Source organism: Sander lucioperca, chromosome 7 (genome assembly GCF_008315115.2).
Source record: "Sander lucioperca isolate FBNREF2018 chromosome 7, SLUC_FBN_1.2, whole genome shotgun sequence".
NCBI classification, from domain to species: Eukaryota; Metazoa; Chordata; class Actinopteri; order Perciformes; family Percidae; genus Sander; species Sander lucioperca.
The window spans coordinates 26,789,744-26,816,078 of NC_050179.1; the positions used below are offsets into that span (position 1 = coordinate 26,789,744).

General features: G+C 39.2%; 1 protein-coding gene and 1 long non-coding RNA gene across 2 annotated transcripts; both read right to left on the bottom strand.

Annotated features, from left to right (window-relative positions):
* Positions 1-276: 276 nt before the first annotated feature.
* calb2a (calbindin 2a) lies at positions 277-24,413 on the bottom strand. Its single transcript, XM_031309946.2, has 11 exons — positions 24,160-24,413; positions 19,419-19,495; positions 16,658-16,747; positions 15,838-15,918; positions 12,936-12,992; positions 8,853-8,930; positions 6,171-6,226; positions 6,032-6,071; positions 5,806-5,859; positions 2,695-2,766; positions 277-545 (listed from the first exon to the last, which is right to left on the bottom strand). Exons 1-11 carry the CDS (start codon positions 24,251-24,253, stop codon positions 429-431), a joined length of 816 nt encoding a protein of 271 aa, XP_031165806.1. The 5' UTR covers positions 24,254-24,413; the 3' UTR covers positions 277-428.
* On the bottom strand, positions 5,211-5,799 carry LOC118495478. The gene is made up of 2 exons (XR_004897917.1): positions 5,575-5,799; positions 5,211-5,414 (listed from the first exon to the last, which is right to left on the bottom strand). It is a non-coding gene; the product is annotated as an uncharacterized LOC118495478 (long non-coding RNA).
* Positions 24,414-26,335: the final 1,922 nt, after the last annotated feature.

The window sequence follows — 26,335 nt, forward strand, 5'->3', positions numbered from 1 at the left end:
GGGTTCGGAGGTTATCAACAGGTGAAAAGGGAATTTCTGTGGGAAAATTGGGCTTTCGGTCAGGAGTTGCAAGTCAGGCACAGCATGGATTGCAGGGACGTTTATGAGGTCAGAAATGGCAAAGGACATGGGACAGAGTTGAGAAGGTGGGAAGCTACTGAAGATATTTCAGTCAGGTCATGGTTAGGGTTGAGAGGCCAGATGGCAGAAGAGTTAGGATTGAGGGAGGAAGAGCCATTGCGTGCTGACAGTGTACCTTTTCATTCTGATGTTGTAACTTGAGGGGGGGTTGGGGGAAATGATAGGGGGGGTGTCTGGCACATGCACCTGGTCTATGTTGCCAGGCAGCTGGATGTGGGTGTGGTCTCAGGAGTGCAGGACAGGGCAGGCAGAGAAAATGAGGATACACAACAAGAGAGGAGGAAGAGTCACACAATTGGCTCCCTGCAGAGGACAATTTCCAGCTCGCCACGGTAGAGCTTCCCTCCGTCAGACAGGGTCATGATGCTCTGCTTGTAGCCCGTAAGGTTCTTCACGTCCACATCCTGAACAACAGAATTGGGGTTATGATATAGAGTCAGTAAAACTGAATGGGCCAACTAGTGACAGTAATCAAGATAAAGATAATAATGCTTTATTAGAAACTAAATTTAACCAGTATTGTCCTGGGTGATCAGATTATTTGTCGCTAAAAGCTTTCTGTTACCGCACAACACTTTAGTCAGTCTTCAGTTTACACTGGTAACAGGAGGCATATTTACCACACAACATTCATAGTGATTTTTGAAACTTTTGAAAATGAGTGCATAATTTCAGACAGAGGTAGACAAAAGAAGGCATTGCATTTTTAACCCATCACTATTGATTTTGCCATCCGTGGTGACAACTGTGGCGAGCAGATTTGATTTGCTTTAGCTAGCTTGCTATGCTGTTAGCTGGATAAAAAAATTGCTCCACATTTCAGGCAGAAAGTCGGCCTTCTCCCCAGTTAATGATCCTTATAGATGTACTGTAGAATATGTGTTAAATAAGCAGCATTGTTATTGTAATGAAGTGTAGGACCACAATAAAAACAAGTTGACTTTATTGTGCTACAATTGCACTGAAGCCCTCTTTGGAAAGGCTGTGTTAGTTACCATGCTAAAAACACAGAAGGAGGCTAGCTTGAAGCGATGCGAAGATATTGGAGATTACGTGACTTGATTTTTGGATTCTGTCATGGTTGTGGTTTTCAGTTGTAGTTTTTCCTGTTTTATTTTGTCAATTCATTCCTTGTGTGTTACTGTTTACCTGGTATTTGTGCATGGTCATGTTTTACCCGTGTTTGTTTTGTGTTTTGTTTTCCTAGTTCCATCCTTGTGTGTGTTTTCATGCTTCGGTTTCCTGTTTTACTTTGTAGTGTCTGTTTCTCCTGTGTCATGTCTTGTTTCACCTGTTCATTAGCCCTCATGTCACCTGTCTCTCGTTACTATCCTCGTTACCTTGTGTATTTAGATTCTGTGCTTCCTTTGTTATTGTGTTTGTTGCCCCTGATGTTTCGCAGTTCCTTGTGTTTTGATTCCAAAGTCTTCAGTTTTCTGAGTGTTTTTGGAACTCCTTTTGCCTGCCTGCCTCCCTCAGGACTCCCATTGTTTGTAAGCCGTTTAATAAATCTTCTATACTTTCCACTACCTCCTCGTCTCTGCATTTTTGGGTCCAAGTCTCACAAATCCTGACAGATTCATAACTATTTATTTTACAAAGACAATGTCATTCAATGATATATTAAAAAGCTTCTGGATGGCCTACAATCTCGTGGAGGACCTCGTAATTTCTCTGCTTCTAAACAACAAAAAAGTAAGTCTCTGCACTGTTTTGATCTGGAGATACTACATAAGGTGAGGGACGCCGGCAAGTTCAGAGGGTTAATACTAGTATTTGCTAAGGACCACAGTGAAAACAAATGGACTTTATGTCTTGAAATTTTTGTAGTAGCGTGTGACACAACATTTGAAATTCAAGATGCTGGACTTGAAATTTGTTCTTTGTCAATTAGATATTTATGTTTCTGATGTCAGTCTCTGCTACTAAGCAGCCTCTTGTCTTGTATTATTTTTCTGGCCTCACATCCTGACAACAAGACAGAGGTGATGTTACATCAACCTACAGAAGACACACACATGCACCTTCAACTCATCCTAAGATTGTGCCCCTTGTTTGACAACCTTTAGTTAGTCAGGGCTTGCACCAATATACACATATACAAATCCTGAACGCACATGAAAAAAACAGTTAATACATGTGAATCATTTGGGGGTTTCAATAAAGCTGTTGATCTGAGTTTTTGCAGTACTAAGAACTAGAGCAGTCAATATTTCTTATCACATGCAGCTTGTCTAATGTTTACTACTTCTATTATTGTAAGTCTACCATACAGGCATAGCTTGTATTAAAGAGATATGTTAAAATACAGCTTTTGGGTGTATTTCTGTTTTGTTTATTTCTGTTCTGAAACACGGTAATATTAAACAGAATGCACAGTGTGTGAACAACTGAGAGGAGCATAAATGATCAGAGAGAAATTGTATCAGTGCAAAAAGTCACAAGCCAGGTCTAAGCTCACAAAAGTGCATCGTGTTTACAGTATGCCACAGGGCCACAGAATGTACTTCTATACAAAATGCCTGTGAACCTTCACCAAAGCCCCCATCTCACCTTCTTGTTTGTCTGGTAAAGGTCTCGTAGCAGGGCATCCAACTCCTGCTCATCAATGTAGCCGTTCCCATCCTGAAAGAAGTTGACAGAAACACACCACAAATCTTATTTTCATCTCCAAACATTCAGAAAGTCTTGAGGACAGGATCATTGGACTGATCTGTAGACAGCGAGCAGACTGCAAAACATAATTAAAGTGCAGCGATTTAAACTACAGCTCAACATTATGTAGCTGCACCTTGTTTTTCTAGTTTTCATCAAAGATTCCTGCATTCCTTCCTATACAGTGTGCACCAGCTATATTTAGATTCTGAGCCTTTTGATTTTTGAGCCCTGCTATGCTGCTCAACGTCATTCAATATTTTATGGCAGCCATCATAAATGCACCAGCCAAATGGCCATTAATGAATGATGATTTAAAAAAAGGCTTCCCATTCACAACTATGTAAAGGGGGTTAGCTGTAGAGTCAATATGGAGCCACTTTGCTAATTAATGAGTTATGTCTCACAGTAGTGTTTAGAGTTTGGGGCCAAAAAAATAAATCCAAATTGTTGGAAATGTTCCCTTGGCAAGTGGAACAAAACCATGTTCTGTTCATCTAGGCCCGGTCTCAAGATGACTTCAGAGCTCAGTGGCTTGCCAATCTTATTTTTTACTTTGGGAGATGCTCTTTGATGTCTACAAAGCTAGACTAAAGTTTCCCAGATCTTGGGAATAAAGTGTGAATTCTATTTTATTTTCACTTTAAGGATGAAAGTCCCGTGCTCTGCAGAGTTATGGGAAAGCAGAGCAACATCAGGTATCAACTGGTCTGTCTAAGTTGCATGCCATCTTGCATGTCAGCCATTTTCAAGACCTTGCACAGTTTGGGACTGTGGCACTGTGAGCCATGTTCATGTTCAGCTGACCGGCCACACTCTGCCCTTCTTACGATCGCTCAGTTTGAGCTGCAGGGGCTGAGCTCATAACAAAATGATGAAACTAATTACACCCATAATGGTAGTGCTCCATTCACAGAGATAGTCTACATGAATGGACCACAGCGGCTCATCTATAATTGAACATTCAACCCTGTCCTCTGCAAGTGAGCTTGAGCAAGTGCTTGTCTTTAGTCCAACCCTGAGACATGAACATGCAAGCAACTACCCAGCCACTGCTATGAAGGCCTGCCCTGTTAAGTAAGGCCTACACAGTGGCAAGAAATAAAGAGCTTAAAGGTTCATTATTTACCTTGGAAATACTAGTTTGACAAAAAGTTCTTAGAACATCAACTTATTGAAATTTGTCTGGAGCTTTCAACCATATAACATGGCCTTCTTTGGCAGATAAAAGTACAGTGTAGTAAAATTTGGTCCTTGTGCCAGTGATGTTTTGTCTAGGTTTTGTAGCCATGGAACTATAGTGTCAGATTATTTTATTATTAGAGTCAAAAACAGAATATTCAAATGTCAATTATTAAGATTCTACCACCTGTCTCCATTCACATACCAAAAACAAACCTCTCCCCTTCCACTGGACAGCCCAAATCGCCTCCTTCCAACGGACCAAAGACTGACGTTGTGTCCCAATTTAATAGCAAATATTCTACAATATTCATTAAGTAATTATGTTGGCAGTGCTAAATGCAAGGTACAATTTTGTACAAATGGAAACTTTACAAATATAGATGATGTATGTTTTTTCACTCAAAAATCAAGCAATTGTAGTATCCATCCTGGATTTAAGTATAGTCAACTTGGTACTGTGAACACACTACATACTCAAACGATGGTTGTATTATGCATATTTGCCACACACAATGATTGTTTAAGACAGCAAATGTGTCATGAAGTGGCTACATCACTGGCACAAAAACAGTATTAGAGAGTAGATTCATTTTAAAATTTCAATTAAAATGTTGTATATCACTAACTAACAATAGCGCTATACAGAAGCATTTAGCACATAAGAACTGAGCTAACTGGAGCACTGGTACTATGCCACATCGAATTGAGTTGTTTATTTCCTCTAAGATTGAGTCAGCCTCATAGCTACCTAGATTACAGTATGGCTGGCCCCTCAGGCTGACAAAAACTCATAAGGTATCATAAACAAGAAAAATGATTTAACAGATGTGCAACTCTCGCCCTATAGTCTCTCCCCACCAATCCACTGCTAATGTGGAAAATGTGGCCATTAACTGGACCACAGCTCAACAACCCTGAGCTGTTTACAAAGGTACTAGTGTGCCAAGCCTAACTCATTTCCGTTTGCATTTCCCTAGGTAGTTAGGGAGCGCCCTCGACACAAAACAAGGAATTTACATTTATGATTTTAAAGGGAAACTCCAAAACAAACAGTGCTGAGTCATCCAGACAACTTGAGTATTTTTTCTAGCTGTGTAGCAATTTCTTCTTCTTTTACAGTATAAATATACATCCCTCAAGTCCTCTCACCATGTAGCATATTAACTTTTATAGTACAGTCTACAGACACAGACCTACCTGTCCCACCCATAGGTCCTACCCCTTTTTTAAGCTAGCATCTATTCCACTAGCCTCATCTCAATTAACTTTATATCCACTAACATAACTTATTATTTTAATCAAGGTAAAACAATGAACAATAGCTCCCATGATCCTTTAATAGTTCCCCCATGAATAAGACTCATGGGGGATGTAGTAAATAACATTTGTTAATGGTTTCTGATTATCGATGATGAAGAGTTCAAATGTAACAGCTCAGTGGCCAGCAGATCAGACTGTGGTTGTACCGGGCAGCTTCCAGGTATGAATGTGTAACTGTGTGAATGTGATCAGGGCGTTCCTGCAAAAGAGAGGTTGCCTCTCAGTGAACCTTCTCTCAATAAATAAAGGTTAATAAAAAATAAAAATAAAAACGTTGAGCATTGTGGTAAATACAAACTTAGCTCAGAATATATAGACAGGGTTTCCCAGGAGCACCCCAGTTTTTTACCCCAGTATGGCAGATGAATAAAATGTCTGTGCCAAAATGCTAGTGGAAGAGAAGTTAACTCAAAAGTGGGGCCAGATTTCAGCTGTGTGTTTGGGAGAGTGTGGAAAGCAGACGACAACTATATTTATTGCCACCTTGAATAAAATGTCACTTACCTTGTCATAGAATGCAAAAATGGCATTGAACTGCTCAGTAGTCAACTTGACACCCTGTAAAAACAAGGTTTGACTTTGACTTATCAGACTACAAATTGCAGAAGTCACAGTAAGACAAACATCAACCAAGTATATTATAAATATTCAAACATAGTGGCTACATCATATTAAGTACTTCAGTGATATTAATTGTGTACAGTATAATAATGTAGCCATTTCTTTTTACCTGGAATTTGAGTAAGAAATTCTCCTGAACAGGGAGAAGCCTGTGGGAGATTGGCGGACACAATAGTTAGATGGTGAATGAACATCAGCAGGCAATGTATTTTATATAGTGAACAGAGGCAAGTAAAATTGCACATTACCTTGCCATCTCTGACAGGCCCAACTTCCCATCTCCATTCAGATCAAACATCCTGAGCTACAAAGTGGAAGCAGAACAGAGATAGGAAGAGACAGAAAGAGACCGTAAGGAACGTTTTTTTATAGCTATATACTGTCAAGTTGAAGGCAAATATGGTCACATAAATTCTATTGACTGAGAAATAGAATGGACAGCCATCAACTTTCCATCTTTGTTATATATCTTTTTTTTTCACAGTTCTAGATGTTTAACAGAGGACCAGTAAAGGGACTGTCCATGAAAAAAGCTTCAACCATTTCAGCCAGTTGATGGTGATTTTTACAGAATAATAACCTAAGAGTGCAATTTTTTTTTAGAAAGGGACTTAGGGGAAAAGTACAGCAGCATATTACTGCCACGCCAGAAAAAGAGAAACTGATCAGTATCACGGTATAATGTGAAAAATTTATTGTTATTGTTATGTGTAATGTTTTTCATGTTATAACAAGATATTTTCAAGTTATAACAGCATACAAACTAAAACAAGAAAGGTTTATTGTACAATATGAAATGTTTCATGTTACGATGTGATAACTTTTGTTATTACATAAAACGTTTTACAGTATAACGTGATAACTTATAATCTTATGACATTCCAAAATTTATACACTGTATGTCCATTCTATTTAACGTCGTGAAATGGCCGCACGGTGGCTGTTTTAAACACATGACCGTAACATGTGACCGTAACATGTGACCGTAACATGTGACCGTAACACGTGACCACGCGAGACGTAGTTAGCGTTGTGAAAAGGAACTAGTTAAGTTTAGGTAACAAAAATACTTTGTTAGGGTTATACGGAAGAGGATTAGGGCCATGTGAAAAAAATTATTTGAGTTCTGAGTTTAAAATCTGAATTATGAGATTAAAGTCAGAATTCTGACTTTATTCTCAGAATTACGACTTAATCTCAGAATTATGACTTTATTCTCAGTCTTTTGACTTTTTCTTAGAATTCTGACTTTATTTTTACAATAATATATAAACAAACGTTTATTGTTACAACCTGATAAGTTTGTATATCGTAATAACGTGAAGATATATTGTTATAACGTGAAAATACTTTGTTATAAAGTAAAAACGTCTTGTTATAATAATGAACTTTTCACGTTATAAATTTATACTGATCCGTTTTTCTTTTTATGGCATGGCAGCAATACGCTTCTGTAGGAAAGAATACAAAAGACTTTGCAAATTTAGATTTTCTTAAATATTACATTTCCCTTAAAGAAAAGGTGTTGGTTGGTGGTGGTAATTGCACCTATGTTTGGTATGAAACTATTCATCTCAAATGTGGCTAATTTGTTGACACAGAATTTCCATTTGTAATGTCTTGTGAAAAGTATATATTAGTTATTTGCAGATGTGTTGAGTGATATGCTACTCACAATATCCAACAGAAATAGACTGAGGTGCAGATTTACTAAAAACATTTGTTATGAATGTTTTACATTTTAACTGCCACATCTCCTACACAAAAATGCCTGTCTTAGCCACATGCCAAATAAAATGACTCATCATTTTACCTTTGCTGCAGGTTGTAATTTTCACTAGAGGATCGCTGTTAGCCTAGGACATTCCTAGCATAGTGTAAATACTAGCATGGTTTCACTGCTGGACCTGAATGATATTGGTGCCTATGTATTCATGATTATTTGTTATTATTTAGCAAATCGCTATCAAGTTGGTGCATTCCCTCGATAATAGCTTTTACCATCTGTGGCTCAAATGTGTAATAAAGGCATGAAGAAACAATATGAAACAATGACCAATTGTATCTATAAATGTGTTGCGGAAAACGGCTTCAGAAAATCAAGTCAGGTCAGCTCTGGGGCTTCCAGGAAGAAGCAGATGTTAGCACATCTGTGCTGTAAACACACAAACTGCAGGAAATGATGGGTCAGGACCACTCAGCCGCACAGCACCGCTGCCACAGACACGACAGGCCTCTGAGGGCCTCAGGCCCGACATACACTAGACACATACCTGTCATAAAGACTGCATACGGCTGTGTTTCTCTAGGATTCATTGCCGTTTTTCGAGATTTTACTTTTTTATTTTAGTTTAAAGCCATTTAAAGTTATTTTTTCACTACTTTGAGAGATGCTGGTGCAAAATCAGTACTTCATTTGTGTTTTCTCCCTATTTTTTTTTTTTTTTTTTTTTTACCTCCTACCTACCTATGTTACTGGAAGCTTTTTCTGAGCTGAAGAAGGATCTTTTTTACTACACTGTGGTGAATAGTGTCTTCTTGCAGGAGAGAACACAACTTTTGAATCGCGTAAAATCTGGTTGGTAAAACAAACTCTAAACTGACCATGTCACTTTAAGAAATCTGTGTATTTTTTGTAAAACTCAATATAAAATGAAAATCTTATGTTCGTGATACTAAGCATAAAGTTTAGCCAAACAGATAAGAGCTGAATATGTGACAAAGACACACATATGCAATAATATTTTCATTAAATATCACAGACTGAAACATCGTCTTACAGTGAGTAAATACCTGTCTGCGAGTTATTAACATCAAACCGTAAGCTGAGTGTGTGTGTGTGTGTGTGTGTGTGTGTGTGTGTGTGTGTGTGTGTGTGTGTGTGTGTGTGTGTGTGTGTGTGTGTGTGTGTGTGTGTGTGTGTGTCTTACTATGGTCTGTGTGTACTCCTGGAGCTTCTGGTCATCGTAGTGTCTGTTAGCCTTCTTCAGCAAGTCTGACAGAAAGCCCTGAGGACAGAGACACATGCGGATAAAAAAAAAAAAAAAATGAGGAAGAACATGCAGAAGTATGGCATGTATAGGGTCTTCGGTTTTCACCATTGAAAAAAACCCACAGCAATGCAAAAGCTTTATTTAATCTACTTTCTTGCAAACCTAAAACTTGATGAAGGAAGGTAGATCAAGGAAAGATAAAAGCAAGGACAGGACAAGCGTAGGAAAGGAAGAACATAAAGATGGAAAGAGGAAAAGAAAGATAGACACAAAAATAAATGAAATCAGTGGTATTTTATGAATTGATTTTGTGTTTTGTATGTCAAACCCTAATCTGCAAAGTAAAGAGTAAATACAGCCATTAGGTACAGTCAGGGGCGGCTGCTGGGGCTCCAGCCCCGAATGTTTTCTCAAAGCACCGAATCTTTAAGGGTTTTAAAATAACTTCAGCTTTGTGTCATTTCCCCTCAGTCTCTTTGACTGGACCAGCAAATCAATGGAGCAAAACTTCTATTACTGGGGAAATATCGCCATTCATTCTGTGAACTCTACTAAAAATAGGTTTCAAGATCCGTAATGCTGTTTATGCCCAATTCCTACCCTACCTATGTTATGTTACTTTAAATAGTAACATCAGGCAATTTTTGCCCTTTTTTGGGTGGCAGAAGTGAAAAGTAGCCATCCTCAACATTTGTTGTGTTCTGGTTTCAGAATGATGAAGACAGTTGGAGAGCAATTAGATACAAAACAGGATGCTGATTGTTATTCCTTGGCAACTATCATGTTTTTTTACCCCAAATGATGTACAGATTTTTAGACATTCTATTGTCAAATGGCATGAGAAATAGTGCATATAGCTGCCAGTAAATGGAGCATGCCCCTGGAATCCCCACGCCCTTGGTTTGGGCTGAGCCCCGAAGGTTTACAAACATGTGGCTCTGCCCCTGGGTACAGCAAATGTAGTGCAGTCATTATTTCAATATATTCTTACATCACATATTCAGCACTTCAGTCGATATACTCAGATATTTTCCACGTCTGCTCACAGTCATGAGGTAAGCACGGCCGGAGCCTGCTATGAGGTCACAGTGGTCCGGACCTCAGTAATTATTTATTTTTTAAAAAACACTGTATATCTGCATCTGAATGACGTGAAACCGTTTTCTTTAATGTACACTCTATGTTTGAAACTGACAGCTTTCTGTGCGGGGCCACAGGATGTGTTGGCCTACCTGAGCAGCGCGGGAGTGCCCCGGACCTCTTGCTTTTCATTTTGGCGCCCATGTTAACAGGTTAGAGCAGCCGCACATGAGTAGGTGAGCCCCGCGTGAGGCGCACAGTTCTCAGCACAAATAGACAGTGAAAATGATCTGATATTAACATCATACCAGCAACATTCATAACTGACACCTTTTACTATAGTTCCAATGTATATAGCCTATCCGTTGAATATATCACATATATGAAACTATAAATATATATTTATATATTCTTTTATAAGTGAGCGCACACTTCTTAACCTTTTTCTATCACAAACAAATACATTTAAGAGCATTTTAATGTTGTAATTTGTAATGTGGAGCCAATTGTAGATGCTTTTTATACTACTGTGTAGGTTAATAGTATAGCCTACTGCATCCTATCATTCAAGCATATCATATGTTTTTTTTATGTAAAAAAACTGTCAAATCAATGTAGTGGATTAAAAAGTACGATATTTCCTTCTGACATGTAGTGGAGTAGAATAATGTAGTAACACAAATGGAACTACTCAAGTAAAGTACAAGTACCACAAAACTGTACTTAAGTACAGTAGCTACTTGAATAAATGTACTTAGTTACTTTCCACTACTGACAGGGAAAAATTGTGCAGCTTTAATACAAAGTATTTTTACCAACAGGTCCCTCTGTATGTATTTAATGATAGATAATGAGTTTGTGTGTAGTGTATTGCTGAGGTTGTGTTTGTAGGTTACATTTTGGTATGAATTTTGCTCATACAATGCAGTAAATAAACTCCATTAAAAGAAAATTTTTTGGACCTCAGTCATTTCTAAACCCTGGCTACAGCCCGTGAGGTGAGACACATGTCTGCTGCCTGCGATCTTATCTGCATTTTCCCAAAGCTTTCCAAAGGCCACATCTGAGTAATTCATCTGCACCTAGTCAGCTGGAAGAAATGTGATCCCATGTCAACCTAAGCAGCCTAATTTGTATGTGACACGTAATCACTGACCCAAGTAATGATAATTCCCCAGTGTAGAGCACTTTCCTTTATAACATTTCCTAGAGGTGTTGAAGCGAATAACATTTGTGCGATCTCAAAAGTTTTTTCATCTGAGTCCTCACCGGAAATAAACACGCGTAACTCCTCTTTCAAAGCTGCTGCCTGGCTTTACTGACCCACGTGCTCACGTATGTATCAAACATGTATCAAAAAAAGGTGAATTGCACTGAAACTTAGTGACAAACATATTGAAATGTTGATTATCTGTGGACTACATCTTAAGCCATATTCAGCAAATCGGTTTCTTATCTTTGGAAAAGATTTTCTTTAAAATAAAAATGTCCAATTTTCAATTTTGTTTTATTTTTTTTATTTTTCACAGATGTTTCAAGGGCCTTAAGTGCCCATATTATGAATAAAAATCACTTTTTCTGGGATTTGGGGTGTTATTTTGTGTCTCTGGTGCTTCCACACACATACAAACTTGGAAAAAAAACCATCCATGCATTGGCCGAAACATTTGGTGTGTGCTAACCACTTTAGCTAATACCACATCAGCTAGCTGTTTCTCCAACTTCGGTCAGTACAAGGCAGGATTAGCCGGGAGACTTCTTCTAAATATACTGCAATATAATGTAAGTAGTTATATACAATTTCTTTTGTAGATTAAGGTGAACTTGTGTGTTTTGTAGTAGTGTTTTGTCATTGAGAACGAGGTGGCTAACCGATCGCAGCGTTAGCTTCTAGCTAGTAGCCCAGTGCCTAGCTACTGCGCATGTGCGACTCCCAACAAAGATGGGATAGAAGTGTGATGCCTCACTCTGTAGCTAAAACAGAGAGCTCAACACTCAGGGTGAAAAGAGGAGTTGCAGCAATGTGCAGTACAATACAAATATGTTTTTTTTTTTTTTTAATTAAACCATGTAAACCTGTTCTGGTACAACCTCAAAATACAATTATGAACCTGAAAATGAGCATAATATGGGTGCATTAAAAGAATAGTTTGACTTTTCTGGAAATATGCTTATTGGCTGTCTTGCTGAAAGTTAGCTGAGAAGATTTATGAGTGGTATCAATCTTGTCATCTAACTCAGCGAGAAAGCGAATAGGCGTATTTCCCTGCCTACTAGTTATTTTCCATAACTATGCCTTCAACAAGCAAATTCAGAATCAGTTAGATAATAGAGTAGTTACTGATCATAACACAAAAACATGTAGAGGATTATTTTTCTGTCATTCTTTCCTTTCTTTTTAATGGTGCACAACAACATAGAGGGGGTGATAAACAAAAAAAAATATCCATATAGGTTAAGACATTTTGCGCTTTTCCACTCAAAATGATTCAATGATCAAAAAGGGCATGGGAAATACATCCAGGGAAAAACAAAAACAGAATAACATGACTATTACAGTGGTATACATATATGTAAATATATAAATAAAATATAATATAAAAAAAGACTGGATGTATGGTATAAGTAGCTACTTAAGTGGCTGCTAGCTACTACTGTCTGATAATCACAGTTAAGGGTGGGTGCTCTGCTAGTGAGCATTTGAATGTGCATTTGAATGTGTGTGGGGGGAAAAAGAAAGAAAAAAGACATAACAAAATAAGAATAAGTATGACAAATTAAGCAGATGAATAAATAACAGGTATTTGTAAATTGATTGAATGGTCATGCTAGCATTTGGGATGCAAATGTAGATATATGATCAGAAATAGTACATAAAAGCCATGACCATGAATGAGATACAATATGTTTTATCATTGAGAATCGTATATCGCAGCATACCTTCAATTCGTTTGCTTCAATGTAGCCACTGCGATCTGTATCATATCGCCTCCATGCCTACAAGAAATGTTAAAAAAACAAAGGAGATATTGGATTGAAAGCAGTTTTTCAGCACTGATGCACAAAGCACAAAGACACTTTTCTCTTACATTCCTCCCCCAACATAAATCCTCTCTGATCGAACCCTCAGCTTGCTCCTTAACTGCGCCAAGAGTTTGATTTTTCTGGTGGAGAGGGCAGAAATCGTTCCAGAGGGGACAACCACAAAAGCCTCGATCATCCCTTTAATCACACAGTATTCAATACAGTCCCAATCACCCGCATACAGAGCAGAGGGCAACCAGAGACAGAGAGAAATGAGGGAGGGAGAGAAAGTCATTTTAATGAATGTTTTAATCTAGCAGCTGTCCCTGTCCGAAGGAAGGGCTCCTTATCAAAGATGGATGGCCTTCCCCCTTCTCCTTCTCCTCCTCTTCCCCCTCTGCTCCTCCTCTGGGCACTGCAAAGAGGAGCTACAGTGGTGTTATCCATTATATATGACTCTGAAAATAGAAGGTTCTGCTTCCTCATTCTAACCCTTTAAAAAAAAAAACAGTGCCCTTCAACAAAGACAGATTAATCCTCCTCTCTTGTTTTATGTTCTCAAACTCAGGCTCTCAGCTTCCCATCGACATTTCATTTACGTCCTTCTCTGTTCCTGCTTTCTCTTGTTTTCCCTTTGCATCCTTTTTTCTTCACACCTTCTCTATCATTCATCCTCCTCCTGCCATTTCATTATTACTTTTCAACATGACACCGGAGACAAGGACATCCTCCTCCCCACATGTAATTGGTTGCTAATTGGCTCCATTCTTTCATTGCAGCCGATCTAACATGAAATCTGCCATTTTCTTATCTTCTAAATGTGTTTTGTGGAATAAAGGATTTCCTCACACATCTTGCTCTGCTGAAGGCGTTTTGTTACTCCTACAATCCTTAATTATTCATAATTCACTGCAGCACTATGTTTGTTAATGCTGCACTTTGAACTTTTCATATATAAATGGTTTCTTAAACACACAACTTAACTGTTAGTCAGTAACAGAACAGACTTCGTATTTTCTGGGAGGTTTTGCTATCAACCAGTGACATACGATTGACTTGTGTGTAGCTAATGTCTGATTGCTCGTTAGCTAAATTGATTTAGCTCAGCTAACTGTCACTGTTTTGCAGTGTTGGGGGTAACGTGGTACAAAGTAACGCATTACTGTAATCAGATTACATTTGTGTGTAACACAGTAATGTAAAGCATTACTGTTGATAACTCTGTAATCATGTGGAATCGCCATCTTTCCAAAACATACTGGGCATGTAGTGGCTTCGAATGACGACCAAAACGCTTTTACTTCGAACATTTTACTGTTCAATATGCTACCACCTCCAAATGTGGTTTGAAACCGATTAGCAAAAATTGCATTTTATGTGTTTTTTTGATTTTTTTTAAAATCAATGTGGATATGCCAAAAAACAGATTTGGGCTGGCAGTCTGAAGAAGGCCTGAGACGCCCAGAGCAACTGCTTGACCGCAGCGCTATAAGAGGAGATAGTATGAAGAGCGACAGTGGTAGGGAGTATTATAAAGGGTAAATAGAAAAATTCCGTGGAAGGAGGAGGGTTGGGGTGGTGGTAGTTGCGCATTGCCAGACCTTCCTCCACAGCGTTGTGGTGGAGGGTCTGGCTATTTCAAACAGCATTCCAGGATAGGAGAAAAACGTGCTCTGGTTTATTGGCATTTCTTTAAACCAATCACAATCATCTTGGGCAGCGCTATGAGCCGGACGGAGCCCTGGTGCCGCTGCAAAATAACGGGCAGGAATTTGTTTTGGTAGAACATGTGTACGTTCAAAAGTTGTTTTAGTCGTGCAACAGAAAACTCAGATTGAACAGATAGTCTAGCTAGCTGTCTGGATTTACCTTGCAGAGATCTGAGGAGCAGTTAAACATATTCCTTATAAATCCAATATCCAATAAATCCCAACCCTGATTATGATTGATGTTGACGCATTGAGTTTTGGGAGTTGTGAATATCAGCTCCACTGCAAACCTCTGTGACCTACAGTTACCCGTAACAGCCCATAGCTCCTCTGCATGCACCAGCAGAGACATTCCCATGAATCTTTGGAGAACCATTTACAGCCTAAGTAATTAACACTGTCCAGTTACTGTACATAAAACACTAAAGCGAACGCTACGTATTAAATAATTTTTCCTCTTTTAAGCCAATCTGTGTTTTGCAGCTGGTACAACAAGATCAGGAGGGTTTACTGTACCACGATAACCAAAATTGTGAATGAAATTGGCCATTTTAAACTATTCACACCCCCTTTTAAACTGAAGGGATTTACATCGCTGTCTTTTTCAAGATTTGTGCTTGCTCACTTGTCACATATTTGCCTTTATTTGTGCTCAGCCAATTCTACAGTATTTTTACAGCTATACTATATTTCTACTATGTTCCTGATGGTCGTTTGATTTGTAATTCAACTGCTATATCTTAACAGCAGAAATGGGCAACCATGTGCAATGGAGGCAGAGGGTGTGCGGTTTTCATTCCAGACTACTCCAGTTTATTTTACTAATTAGTACAACTTTGACCATACACAGGGAATTACTTCATGAAATTAGCTGGCAGGCAGGAATGAGAATATGCAGGCTGTCTCTCTTCCATGGATGACTGACTCTGGTCTATATTGTACGGTTGGTTGCAGTGTGTCCAGGCTAATGGCATTTCTTAGTGAAAAACAAGAATGCAAAAAACGGATGACGATGACAAATGACGATGAGTGCGGCAAGGGAGGACAGCAGCTCTCCATTAAAAAAAATATTTCGGCCCATCCTAACACACTCAGAAACACACGCTTACCGCCATAAACTCAGCACTGGAGCTGACAAACTCTCTGAAGCAGAGCAGGAAGTTCTCTTCAGTTGGGAGAATCTGGGCCAGCTAGAGAGAGAAATGACAGTAAAAAGGGAGTGGTGAGAACACAAGATGGTGGCGTTGATATGCTGGGAGAGAAGAGGAAATGGAGACTGGGGAGCTTTTGGTCGGCAAAACTTCAAATGAGCAACTTGTACATAAATAATAGAGAGCCGCGACCTCAGAAGCCGGGCTATGCCTGAATTAGATTTTTATTTATTTATTTCACAAACAAACCTTTTCACTTACTCTCTTATGTTGCTTGAAGTTTTTAGTTCAGACAAAACCTTTGCACCTGATTTTCACTCTGAACCCCTCTCTAACAACTTATTGGTATTGCAGAAGCCCTCCATCTCGCATCTCTTTCAAATCATGCTCCGAAAATGGTAAAATCGAGGGGAAGCAATATCCCAAACTGACGCTCCATTGAGACTATCAAAAAGACTGTATTTATGTAATCGATTGGAGTATTGACCAAGCCTCTGAAGCCTCTCATTTGTACTGTATTCCTCTGGCCCTGAATTATCTTAGCTTTTTCTTTTTACATTTTTACTCACCCACCATAGAAAGCAGACAGAAAGCTGTTTTCCCCTGTTTCTAGTCTTTATGCTAAGCTAAGATAGCCAGCTGCTGGATATGACTATATGAGTGGTGTCAATCTTCTCATCTAATTCTCGGCAAAAAAGCGAATAAGCATATTTCCCAACATGTCAATATTCTTCCTTTTATAAAAAAACATAATACAAGAAGCACCTCGAGGCCTTACCTCTGACATCTCAATTCGTCCATCTTTGTTCTTGTCAAACTTCTGCATGAACTCCTTCATCTTTTCTCTGAATATGGGGTTTGAAGGGTCCTAGAAAACATGATAACACTTTACAATAAGGGCCACAACATTTGAGTAGTTACCAGGGAACAAATGAGGAACGATTGAGAAACTAACTGTTAGTGAACCATTAATTAATGAGTAACTCCTAATCTAATTTCATACAGTAGTTATTGATGATGAGTTAATTGAGAAAAGAGTGAGGAGCGAATCAGGAATGACTTGATAATTGATGAATTCGTAATAGGTAATTCCCTAATCTAACTATAAATCTAGGATCCTCTGCGTGTGTGTGTGTGTGTGTGTGTGTGTGTGTGTGTGTGTGTGTGTGTGTGTGTGTGTGTGTGTGTGTGTGTGTGTGTGTGTGTGTGTGTGTGTCAAATATCTCGAGAACGGTTCACACAATCTACTTTACACTTGGCTTCCTGGGTACCCAATGAACTTGACATTTGGAATTTGGAGCAGTTTGGACAGCGTTGGATCTTAGCAAAATCTAAATGAAACTAAACAACCACACAATAAAGGTTATGGAAGGAAAAAAACACTGGCATAACGCTGGCTTCACTTCTTCCACGTGGCTACCCTTTACAATAAAAAACAAAGTTTAAATTCACTCAGAGCATTTTGCAAAAAGGAAACTCAATAAAAGGGCATTTTTTGCAGACACTATATTGTATTAACCAAAAGCCAGACACTATGTCGTATTAAGTTGCTGTGCTGTAAATTCAGCACTTCTAAGCAGACGGCAGAAGATAACGTCATCTTGGAGCTGGCCAAGCAAAGGGATGGGAGAGAACGTGCTCTGGTTCATTGGCATTTCTTTAAAACAATCACAATCGTCTTGGGCAGCGCTAGGTGCTGTACAGAGCAACGGCTCTCTGCAAAATAGCCTCGGGAAGGAACGTGTACGTTCAAAGGTTGTTTTAGTCGTGCAACAGAAAACTCAGATTGGACAGATAGTCTAGCTAGCGGTCTGGATTTACCCTGCAGAGATCTGAGAAAAGGTTAACCATAGTCCTCATAAATCGGCCGCAGTTTAAAATGTCAACACAAAGAAAGCCCAAGGTAACGGCCATCGAGAATAAATGAGTGAAATCCGGCGGAATTTTCGTCGGCAACGGAGCAATTCCAGGAAGTGGAACGTTGTGGATATAGACTAATCACGAGTTAACTATGGACAATCATGCAATTAATTGTGAATAAATATTTTAATCAATTGACAGCCCTATTACCGCCAGAAACAGTTGTCTGCTTAGTTCACGTGTCTGTCTGTATGTAGCAGGACAGGTGTGAAGTGAGGATGATGTTGTCAGAAGGCAGCTGTGTTTTTCATCAGATAATGATAAGATATATCAGATAAAATGTTATGTAAAGTCAATGGTTTTTGTGAGACTATATTAACTGAAATGTTCAATATAATAATATAATGATTTGGGGGCCCCCAGGCGAACAAACAAAACATTTTTCTATTGTCTCGGACTTGTCTTTGACTCTTTGATATTTGGACTCAGACTTGTACCGGACCTTGGACTCGCCAAATATTCTAGTTCGTCTTGACCAAACCATTGATGAAGTGCGCTTGTTCAGAAAACAGGTATTGATTTAATTCATAATCCATCAAGAACAGGCATCGAGATTGGTCGCCTGGTATACACCTACGTCTGCGTCATATACCTCACTTATCAGGTATCAATCATTTTCAATTTGGCCACAGACACAACGTCAGCGAGCACTGCACTCTGGATTCTTCAGGACAAGTAATAAGTTCAAGAATGGGAACATGTCAGTTTGTGTTACATTTTCCGTTGGCAGTCCAGAATGTTCTTGTTACACCAGAATAAAAAGACTCAACATATAAAATATGAAGTTGCACTTTAGCTTTATGCTACATGTTTAAATTAAATTGTTATACTTAAAGTAAATAATATATAATTCTTGGTCTTGACTGTCTCTCATTTGGACTCAGTCTTGACTTGGACTCAAACCATTTTGGACTCGGTCTCGACTAGTTCTGGTCTTGGACTCTACAAAGTTGGACTTAACTACAGCCCTGTGTTGAAGTAATGAGGGACAACCTAGTAACAGTATTCACAATCATAATCTACTACAGTATAAAGTCCTCCATTATAAATTATTAGGGAAGAACTTAATAACGATTAATCAATTATGAAGTTGTTCCTTATTCATTTCTCAATCATTTCTCAATTAACTAATCATTAACTAATCAAAAACTAATCATTAGCTACTGTATAAGATTTGATAAGGAGTTAGGGTACTCATTAACTAATGGTTTACTAGCAGTTAGTTCCTCATCCGTTCCTCATTTGTTCCTTGGTAGCTACTCAAATTTTGTTCTCAATACAAGTTTAACCTGTGTGGTCATACAGGTGTCACAGTTTCGATTTTAAATCAGCGTCCCGCCAGGACTTCGTGGTGCGTTCATGTACATCTTGGTACACTAACGGTGCTTTCAATTACACTTCTTTAATTTTGAAAAACTCAAACTGCTGTTGTAAAGTACCATTTTGCCATCTAGCTCTTATTGTGACATTGCCGTCACTGCTGAAAAGAAAATGTTAAAATCATATTGAATCGTGACCTTAAATTCGAAAGTCAAACCGAATCGTGGATTTGAAGAATCGTGACACCCCTATGTGTTCAGTATGTGTATCTGAGTTTAATCTCTAGTCCTTGAACTCACCACCCCTGCTCCTCTCCGGGCCATCTCCAGCTCCCTGAAGAAGTTCTCCAGCTCCTTCCCCTCAATGTAGCCATTTCCTGGGAGACAGACAGACCATAAACCTATGTCATTGTAACATACCACAAAGGGCAGTGTTGTATTGACAGTATTGTCAGTATTGCTGACATGCAAAAAACCCATCAGCGCAGATGTGGTGACAGTGTCATGGTGTCAAACAGATCCCAGCATGGCTCAGTTTTGCCACAGTATTGATTCAAACATTAGCTTTTTACCAGTAATGTTTTTCCTTCCCCTCTGGCTCAACAGAGTGAACTATTGACTGATACGATGCAAACTGATCACTCCTCAAAGACTGTGTTCACAGGGTTGTACGCAAGGAGAAGCTCTGTACTGCATGGCAAATAGTTTTTCTAGGATTTTAAAGGTGATGATCCACAGGCAGCTTCTTTTATTACACGGAAATCAATTCTGCCTTCAGCAGGGAGTTTGGCAAATGGGGCAAATCAATATGGATAAGGTACTGTGACAATTTTATGCCTGAATTTGTTTTTTTAAGATCATCTAGATTTGTGAAAGTGATGATATTTTGTCGTGAGGAACTTAACTGAAGTTTTTAAATGTCTTAACCTTGTTTTACTGAACGCCTGTCAATCATTTTGACAGAATGAGTGACACTTTTGTCAAACGGTGCTTGTCCTAAGATGATGTCCATTATGTTATTTTTGGATTCTGTGGTGACAAATATAGCTTGGGGACAGCTGATTTTCTTCTTACCTTATTTCACTTACTCCTGGTGCTCTATTGCCCTGACAGTACCTATTCAGAGGACAAATGAGTATGCCCGCTTCACCCAGGTATTCTGTGAACCCGTGCCAATATTCTATCAACAAGCATGCTGAATGGCTGGACAGATGGCTCCAAACGATGTGACTAGCTGCTTCAATAAAACCATGGAAGGCAGAGCTGCCTCATTAAACACTAACAAAGATTATTATGCCATCCACTTCCTCTCCTCTCCCTCTAACTCGGCGTCTTTTTCTGTCATCTTCTATCTAACTCCCTCTCCCTATCCAACCAACATCTTAGCATCTTGTTCTATGCATGGACATTCCTGTGTGTGTGTGTGTGTGTGTGTGTGTGTGTGTGTGTGTGTGTGTGTGTGTGTGTGTGTGTGTGTGTGTGTGTGTGTGTGTGTGGATGCATATGTTCCTTAGTGATGTTATCAAAACTCATGAATACAAGCTCCGCTGTTACAATAAGTGGGACAGTAAAATGCCTCGCTGCTATCGAGCATCCCTCCTATGGGTCTTATTGACATTTAGGACTCTGGAGAGAAATGGCTTGCTTGATAATTAAACAGAGTAAGATGTGATTAACTGCAAAGCAAATAACATGACAATAAAAATAGATTTAGAAATAGATTATGCCGGAGCGCTGTCATACTTTCAATAACATACACCCCATTATATTTGTGCATAAGGGAGCATCTGTTTGTACTATGCTTCAGATAAGATAAGTAGTTTCTGTTCCAATCAGCCTCTAAGCCACAACAATATGCTTAGGGTACCATATGGTTATTCTATGAAATGCTATATGTGCTGCAGCCTAATTACAGTGTGCCCATGTTGCAGTAAACTGTCCTAAAATCCATCAAATGAAACCGCTTTCCCTAGTTACACTGAATGTCAATGAAGCCATATTAGTGTGAAGATGTAAACAAAAAAATAATAATCACTGCCAGCAGACACATTTTATGGCTGACTTCAACTCACTTCCACATCATTCAATTTAAATGTCAAACAACTAGTTGTATATGTCGTAATGAGAGTGCTCCTACCAACCTGCTTTCATATACTTAAGTCTCCCTGCACAAGCACTTAAAACATGCACCAACCAGCAAGATAAAAGGTTCGCAAAACCACTTTTGGCCCAAACACACACTTTTTTGGATACTGCGTCATTATAGTCCCAGGAGATGCTGGCAAAGACGCTTCACTCCTCTGGTTATGATTCTAAAATTCAACCGCAACACAGGAAAACTCTCAAAGTGGGCACTAAGTGCATATTTAAAGCCTATATAAAGTGTATTTGCCTTTCAAAGGCTGCCCTGCCTATTCAAATAGATTGTGTTGAGATCACAGGGTCATTCAGGAAGTGGATTTTGCTTAATATTCCGAATTTCCATATCCAGGTTAATAAAAAAATTTGACAGCAAATGCTCTATAATTAGCAATAGAAAAACTGCAGTTGTTTCCCTTTTCAGCTTTGAAGTGATGGAATTGAGAAAGGCCTGACAGAAACAGCAGAAAAGATGAGAGGGACACAGAGCGCAGGAGCTGCGAGACACGCAATCCAGATGAGATGTGATCCTGGGCCAACAGGGGAATATGTGGTTTCATCATCTCTAGATGCATTGCCTCCTGTGTATTTTTATCTGCATCTCAAGAGATGTTTACTCAATCTGAGCAAACAAATTAGCTCTCCTTTTTTTCTGCCGAGCCAGAAGACACTCCCAGTAATGAGAGCAGGAATCAAACACTGTAGCCAAATCGGTTGATGCACACTGTTTGTATTTGATTTGCAAAGTGGCTCATTGCAAATCACAATATGTAAAGTACCTCAGCATAAGGACTTAAACACCTGGTTGGGTAGGACGGATATCCACATACTCTAAGCAGGCCAAAAGAGTAAAAACATTAACAGTTATGACAACTTTGTCTGCACATGGCTCATATGGAGGAGCTCAGCTGCTGAGCACATTCACCCCAACTCCCCATTCTGCCCTGATTTCCCTGTGGAATTAATATGAGCATGTGTGCAGGCAACAAAACACATTACAATAACGATTGACTTCCCAGGAGTATGTGTGTAAAACAAAGAGGTGCAACACACTCACCTTGTTTGCAGGTGTATTTTTTTTTTTTTTTACATCAGAGTGATCACTTATATGTCCTAGTCTGACTTTCAAGGGTTTAAAGAAAAAACTAAAATTGTCTCCTTTTTTAGGTTGACTACTGTGGACTTTTGAGTGTATCCAATGCTTCTCAAATGGATTTCATCAGCACTTTTATCAGGTGACAAAGTGTCCTTAATCCACAGAAAAAGATTTCCATAATTAGACCTTATAAGAGGCTTCCATCTCTACGGAAGCCACAGCAGTGACATGCCTGATGAATTTGTTGAAGGAAAAAAAAAAAAAAAGGAAACTTGTCCCATGTCATACTGCTTATGCACACAGAGACATTTGCAGAGTGAGAGAGACAGACAGAGCTGACAAATCTGTACGGAGATAAACAGGACGGATGAAAAGACACTGATCGAGATTGAGAACAGAATGTGGGCGAGGAGGAGGAGGAGGAGGAGGAGGAGGAGGAAGAGGGGGTCGCTGAATAAATTAGTACATGGGACGATTTCATGTTGACAGATAGCCCATCACATCAGTATCACATGAGTCCATTTTTATACCCAGGATACTTCCACTGCGTAACACGCCTGAGACACTGCTCATGATGATTGGAAACCGATATCAATACCAAGAGAGCATCAGGCAGACACAGTTTTTATTTGTTTTTTTTAACCTTTATTTATTAAGTCGATTGAGAAAAAATTCTCATTTGCAACGACGACCTGTCACATTCACACAGTTACACATTCATACCTAGAAGCTGCCCAGTACAACCACAGTCTGACCTGCTGGCCACTGAGCAGCTCCACTGGAGCGGTTGGGGTTAAGGGCCTTGCTCAAGGGCACCTCAATGGTGGTAATAAGGGTGGGACAAGCGGTCGGACACGCTCGCTTCTTTAACCTTTAGGCCACCACTGCCCCAGTTACTTATCCAAACTGTCAATGATTAGGTTAAAGACCCTGTAATTAAATGATGCATTGAATGCAATATAGCACGATCATTGCGTGTTTAAATCAAATGCTTCATTGTTGGAAAATGACACTAAATTGACAGAGGAATAACGGCTGCATCAACTTAAACTTCGACTTATTCAGCGTTTATGGCTCATTGAATATGTGATATATAGTATTTAAGTAATTATATGAATTATTTTAGAACGCTTTTTTATGAGAAATAATGCATCTGCCTAGTTGCATTTCAATCGAAAATTAAATTAAATAAACTCATACCACGTGGTGCCGGGAGGGGTTTATCACATCAGAAATTCATTGGAAAAACGTCGAACTTTTATTATTTATTTTTTTATTTTTATTTCAGGTTTATTTAACAGAACTTTTATAAGGGTTGCAGTGATCTGCATATCCAAAATATCAGCTCCGATATCAGCTCCTTAGCATGAAAACGTCCCTTTTGGCTACTTTATCTCCTATCACACATGGGACTTATCCGATGACAAAGAATATTATCACTACAACAATATAGTTCCTATAATAATAGTTCCTATAATAGGCTATTGCTAAAATATCACAGCAAAATTGAGATTACAGAACCCTATATTACATTATGTATTTTTCCATCCTAATATTCCTAATTACTCGCTTTAACATCCCAGCACGACACACTTGTGTATTAATGTGGTACTAATGTCTGTTATTCTAAGCTTGATAACGGTTTTACTCTATTGTAGGAGGATACATTTCAATTTTATTTCATGCATTCTGTATAATTAGGCTATTATTGTCGGTCCTTCAATCGGCTGCATATGTTTCATTCAATCACCTTACGTGAAATTCTGAGTTTGGAATAACTTTTAGGAAGGTAAAAAAGTGTCCTACCGTCAGCGTCGAAATGTTTCCAAATGTCGAGGAACTGGGACGCGGTGACCTCGGCCAGGTGCAGGTGAGGAGGCTGATGTGCTTTATTTGCCATGATGCTTTCGACGGATGCTGCTGCAGGTCAGACGCCAGAAAAATCCGCTACTAACTTTTCTGTGTCTCTTGTTCAAACACACCCCACACTGTGGCCCTTGCGCACCGCCCGCCGCCTTTTAACGCCGGCGCAGGAGCGGCAGCACCGCCTCACTGCCGCTGGGGGCGCATTGCCGCCGACCACAACCATCTGAGTCAACCTCTCTCTCTCTCTCTCTCTCTCTCTCTCTCTCTCTTTCTGTGTGTGTGGGTGTGTATGTATGTATATGTGTGTGTGTGTGTGTGTGTGTGTGTGTGTGTGTGTGTGTGTGTGTGTGTGTGTGTGTGTGTGTGTGTGTGTGTGTGGTGTGATAGCACTGCAGTGGACTGACTGATGTGTGTGTAGCCTCTGTGTGAGGGAAAGATGGGAGAGATGCAGATAGTGAGCAGAGTTTTTTTGTTGCATCATCATGCTTTACAGTAGATTGTGTGTGTGTGTGTGTGTGTGTGTGTGTGTGTGTGTGTGTGTGTGTGTGTGTGTGTGTGTGTGTGTGAATAATCACACAAACATCTATGTATGCACGTGAAATGCATGTGTGTGAGCAGTCCAAGTGTGTTCCTTCCTACATCTGTGTGTGTATCTAAGCGTGCAGCTCCCCGAGCCTGTCTGCCAGTGTGTGAGGCTTCACAGACTTAATTAGAACTCACACACTAATCACATTTCCCACACTGCCTCCAGTCAGCAGTGATTAGCCCACATAATTAATGTAAATTCTGAAAAAAAGGTAAAAAGAACTTTTTCATTAATGGCCAGTCTGCTGTGCAAAGGGGCAGGCTACTCCACAGATCCTATTAAGAGAATGAGGATGAAAAAAAATGTACTCATATATATTTCTTCAACTCATTTACTGCAAGATGTGATAATATTCAGGATGAAGTAATATGATTGTAATGAGCAGGAGGGCAAGTATCCCTAGAAGCAGTGTCCTTCCGTTGAATAAAATCGGCAAAAATACATCTTTTTTAACAAAGAAGAAAAAGAAAATTATAATATTTTTCAATTGACTCTCAGGTGTTAAGAGAACTATGTGTGATTGAGGATTATTCACTAATGTTAGTAATTACACCTGCTGTTATAACATGTCAAAACGTCTGCTGTGAAAAGAGCAAGTTCTACGTAATCAACTGTGCCATAAAAGTTGTTTAAAAACCAATTTTATTTGGTCAAAACCTAGATTGTGTTATCTAAGTGTGTGTGTGTGTGTGTGTGTGTGTGTGTGTGTGTGTGTGTGTGTGCGCGCGTGTGTGTGTGTGTGTGTGTGTGTGTGTGTGTGTGTGTCCATTGTCTTTAAAATGTCTCGAAAATCGTTCATCCAATCTACTTCACACTTGGCGGGTATATTGCTGGGTACCCAATGAAATTGGTGTTGAAATTTTCGAAATTATGATTTAACGTAAGAAAACGCACGAAAAAAAACTAGTTAGCAAGCTAGCACAGAGGTTTAAACAGGTAGCTGAAAGTAATGAATAAATGGTAGAATGAAATAGCTAAAATTAGACTAATTGCTAAACAGTTCATGATGATGATTAGTTATAAGTAGTACTGGATAAATGGTTGAAATAGTTAGCTAAAAGTAATGGATAAATGTTTGAATATTCAGCTTCATTCTAAATAGGCATACTAGTAGCTTAGTAGGCTAGTAGTAGTACATTGCTGAACAAACCAACCTAAATATGGACAGGTCAATTGTATAAAAAAACTTAACAATATTCACTTTTATGTAATGAATAGTGTTATACATTTGGAACATACATTGTGAATCGACGAAGGGGTACGTGAGTTCATCAGACAGGGCTGTGGGGGTACCCCAGACCAAAAAGGCTGGGAACCATTGCTATAAATCAAGGTTGCCACAGCCGAAGCTGAGGCAGTGTCTGCAAATAATGAAGACGATCCGGACAAATCAAGTTGGCATCATCATGCACATAGGTGCATTGTTCAACTTGACCTGTCACATCTTCTCTGAGGCTGAGCAGTCATTTTCCAGATCTACTCTGCATGCTGGTACAGTACAGTGCTGACACACTGCTGGCAGCCAAACTC